A 4069-nucleotide genomic window follows, 5' to 3' on the forward strand; every position below is an offset into this window, starting at 1 on the left:
GACAGAAGGTTGACAAACAAAATGCATACAGCGTTGGGGGGTCGGTTATGACTTGTATCAATTAATTTGATGTGTGACTCTGGGAGGAGTACCTAACTTTTCTGAGTTTTCTGCAATGACTTATCTAACCCAATAATGGCTTATCCTTATCTATAAAATGAAGATAATAAAATAAAATAAATGAGAGAATGTAGGTAAAACACCTAGAATGGAAGCTGGCATATTACTTCATTTATTAAGCATATGCACTATTACTGTCAGTGTCCTAGGCTGTCCTCAAATAAGTTCAGTTTATTTTTCTCTGTTTTAAAAATTTGTTTTAGTCAGCATATCTTAAAGTCCTAGTTTTGTGCCAAGGCTGTCCTAGGCACTCTCCCTGAGCTCACCTTCGTGTTGTGATCAAGAAAGGAGTGTTGGACTAAAAAGAAAACAATTTAGAAATTGATGAGTAGGTACAAAAGTAAGAGCTTGGAATTCTGGTAATTGCAGCCCTGATACATTCATTTATTATGGAAGAAACTGTGAGTTCATTTTTGTCATCTTTCCTCATCACTGGATACTACCTCTACTCAGGCACTTCTCAGCCAGCCTTCCTGCTGATCCAAACCTGCTTGCTGTAGGAAAATGAGATGGGAGCAACGTCCTCTATCCTTATATGACCATCTGTTTTCAGAACCACAGATGCTGCCCTTACAGTTGCAACCCAATGCAACTGGAATGATTTATTCATCTCCGGGTAACATTTTTGCACCAGTCTTCTAGCAAAATACAGTATCAGCTTTACATTTAATGAAGCATCCAGCACAGGTGGTAAGTTGTGCGATAAAAAAGATTCTTCTGGTTAGAAATGACTCATGGACAGGTGGAGGTAAGCTGTTAGTCCTTAGAGTGTAATTAGATGAAGCAAGCTAACACTGACAAGAATGCCTTGTCCAGTGAATAGCATTTACGATCATTTAGCCCAACTGACTTTTTTTTTTGTACCAGGGATTAAACCCAGGGGAACTTTACTACTGATCCACACCCTTTTCATTTGTATTTTGAGACAGGGTTTTGCTAAGTTGCTGAGGCTGGCTTTGAACTTATGATCCTCCTGCCTCAGCCTCCTGAGCTACTGGGATTACAGGCTTGCACCACTAAGCCCAGCTCTACTGATTCTTTAAGTGTTGTACCACTATTGCATAGGTGAGGAAATTCAGAGCCAGAGAGGGAAAGGAACCTAGTTTAAATTGCATAACATTTTCAAACACATAGCCAAAACTAGAACTCAGGTGTTAGTATTCCTAGCCCATTGTTTACCCCAATCCCATATTTTGTTGTGCTTGTGAAAAATTTCAAAGCATTATCCAAATATAAAGTGGCAATATTATTATTTTTTGATACCTTGAACAAATCACTTTTTCCCCTTACCTGAATGACTGAGCAAGTTGGTTAATTTTTTTTAATGCTCTTATCATCTGTAAAATGAGACCAATTAACACTTGTTATAAATTGTTTTGGGGATTAAATGAGATAAAGTATATGAAAGTTGACTGGGTCATTTTTGATAATCAGAGGATAGTAAACAAATACTAATTAGTTTTTTTTCAGTTCAATTGAACAAACGTCTATCTTGAGCCAGTTCAATTTCACTTATTTTATTTAATCTTTACATTCTTTTCTGGCTCTTCTTGCTATATTGAGGGTCTAACTGGTATAATAGTATGAATCTTTCATTCTATAGTAAAATCTCCATAATGAAAAATAATTGTTCCGGGCTGGGAATAGAGTGCTGACTTAGCATGCATCGGGCCCTGAGTTTGATCCCTAGCATTGGGGGTAGGGGGGAGTTGATAGTAACAAGTGATTCTTACTTTCAGAAAAATATAGAATATTAGTATAAACATATGGTGACATCTATGGGTAAATGCAGCTGGGGAGGTAATCTGGGTCTTGGTCTCTACCTCTCCTACAAGGTGCTTTGGAATCTTCTGTTTAGAAGGTGTCACTATTATGACAGCATTCTTTGTTACCTCAAAGAGTCTTGATTTCCCTTTTGGAATGGTTGGTTTCAGTAAATTGCTTCCTTTTCACCTTAGGTTTTAGGTTCTTTGACAAGCCATCTGCTTTTCAACACCAACTTTCCTTATCCAGCAAGGGCCTGCAGGCAATTCAGATGGAAAACAAAAGATTTTTCCAGTTTCTGGTAGTTTTTGTCAGAGTGGGAAGGCTCTAGGGAAAAATGCATCTGCTTAATGGAGTTTATTTATGATGTGCGCCTTACTAGGCAGTATTTTACCAGGTCCTCTACTGAGCTGCCTGAGGAAGAGGTAAAATTCTGGAATGGAGGTCTTTCAACATGCAATTTGGCTATTTCACTTCTTAATAGTATCTGCTCTGAAGAGCTTATTGGAGTTGATGTTGCTGATTTTCTTTTTTAATTTTTTGGTGGTATCTGCATTTATTGTCTAAGTATTGCATTTGTTCTTTGTTTTTCTGTTTGGTTGCTATTACTGGTTGCTGACCTGTTCAGTTAGAGACTTAGTGTAATGTAATTCAACAGAATGTGTTAAGTAGAAATTCAGTAACAAATAAGTAAGACATGGGGAAACCCAATACCTGTGAGGTTTAGATGAAGTGTTGGTGAACCCAAAGACATGTGGATTCAAACCTCATCTTTGCCCTGTACTGGCTCCATGACCTTGGGTAAGTCTTTCAGTCTCTTTGAGCCATAGTTTCTTCATCTCTGAAAATGAGTATAAAAACATCACCCCATCCAAAATTGTAGTAAGGATCCAATGAGAGAATATATAGGAAAGGTTAAGGCATTAAATTGGTGGTAAGTCTTCCCTTTCATCTTTTTTTTCATCTCCTTAAGAAATATACATGAGAAATCAGATATTTATGTAAGTAACTGTGTGTTTGTGTGCACACACACACACACACACACGCATGTTTGTTTAATGAAGGTCTAATAAGTGGCTGGAATTGGCCACAGTCATTGGGAATTGGGAGGTGAGGGCTTGGGGCAGATGCATGTTTTTGAAACCAGACTGAGAGGTACACTCTGATAAGGCAGCAAAGCATAATCTTCGTGTCCTTAGAGAAGATATTAGGAATTGGGGGGAGGGGGGCTGGGGAAGAACCTGAAAGTAGAGGCAGGGTTCCTCAGGGAAGCCATTAGAGTGTCTCTAGTAGTCTCTTAGAGAGAGAACAGTCTGCTTCATAGTAAGCTGAGAATAGAACCTGGGGTTTGTAGGTAGGAGAACTGCTACACGGAAGGTTGTAGCATCATTCTTCCCCTTGACCCTCAAATCTGTCACATTATCATCAGAAAATCTCTTAAGATACAAATATGGTCATCTCAATTTGCTGGTAAAACTTTTTGTTGGCTCCCTGTTGCCTTCATGTTAGAATCCAGATTCCTTCCATGACATGCAAGGTGTTTCTTGATCTAATCTCTACCTGCCCTTTTAGCTTCATTTCCTATTGTTCTTGTTTATGCTCCAGTTGCACTGTACTATTTTTGAGCTTCTCAGCCCTTCCATACTCATTTATGTCTGTCCCCTTCTAGTCTTCTATGCTGTACTTCCTGTTTTGTCTGACAAATTTCTACTCTTTCTTTAAAACTCTTCTCAATCACCATGTTTTCTATGAAGTCCTCATGACCTCTGAAGGTGAGATACCATGGAATGAGTGACCTGTTTCTTCTAGGTTCATCTAGAATTTGAACTTACAAAAATATATCTACATGTTGTTGCATCACTATTTAATGGACACAGTGATGCATCCATTAATGCTTTTGTTTATGACCCATTCAGCAGATTTTATTTTATTATGCGTCTTGCCCCCGAGGAAGCAAATAACCATCAGTAAAACCATTATGTTTGAAAAGGGCTATTTTTTTTTATCAGATTGTTGGCATAGGTTCATCTGATCTGATTTTAAATTATTGGCCAACTTTGACCAAGATAAACATGATCATTATTCCTTTTCTTTTCCTTTCTTTTTTTTTAAAGAGAGAGAGAGAGAGAGAGAGAGAGAGAGAGAGAGAGATAGAGAGAAGAGAGAGAAAGAGAGAGAATTTTTT

The 4069-nt window shown here is 38.0% G+C and overlaps 1 protein-coding gene across 2 annotated transcripts in view; it reads left to right on the forward strand.

Annotated features, from left to right (window-relative positions):
- Positions 1–295: 295 nt before the first annotated feature.
- The window catches only part of Fam168a (family with sequence similarity 168 member A), a 123406-nt gene continuing 119632 nt past the window's right edge, over positions 296–4069 (forward strand). Inside the window, exon 1 of one of the 2 annotated variants that reach the window (XM_048788094.1) lies at positions 296–810. In XM_048788094.1, the coding sequence (XP_048644051.1) occupies positions 790–810 (21 nt within the window). In that variant the 5' untranslated portion in view covers positions 296–789. The remainder of the gene's footprint in view (positions 811–4069) is intronic. The other variant, XM_048788097.1, reaches the window with a different exon arrangement.

Source organism: Marmota marmota, unplaced genomic scaffold (assembly GCF_001458135.2).
Source record: "Marmota marmota marmota unplaced genomic scaffold, marMar, whole genome shotgun sequence".
NCBI lineage: Eukaryota > Metazoa > Chordata > Mammalia > Rodentia > Sciuridae > Marmota > Marmota marmota.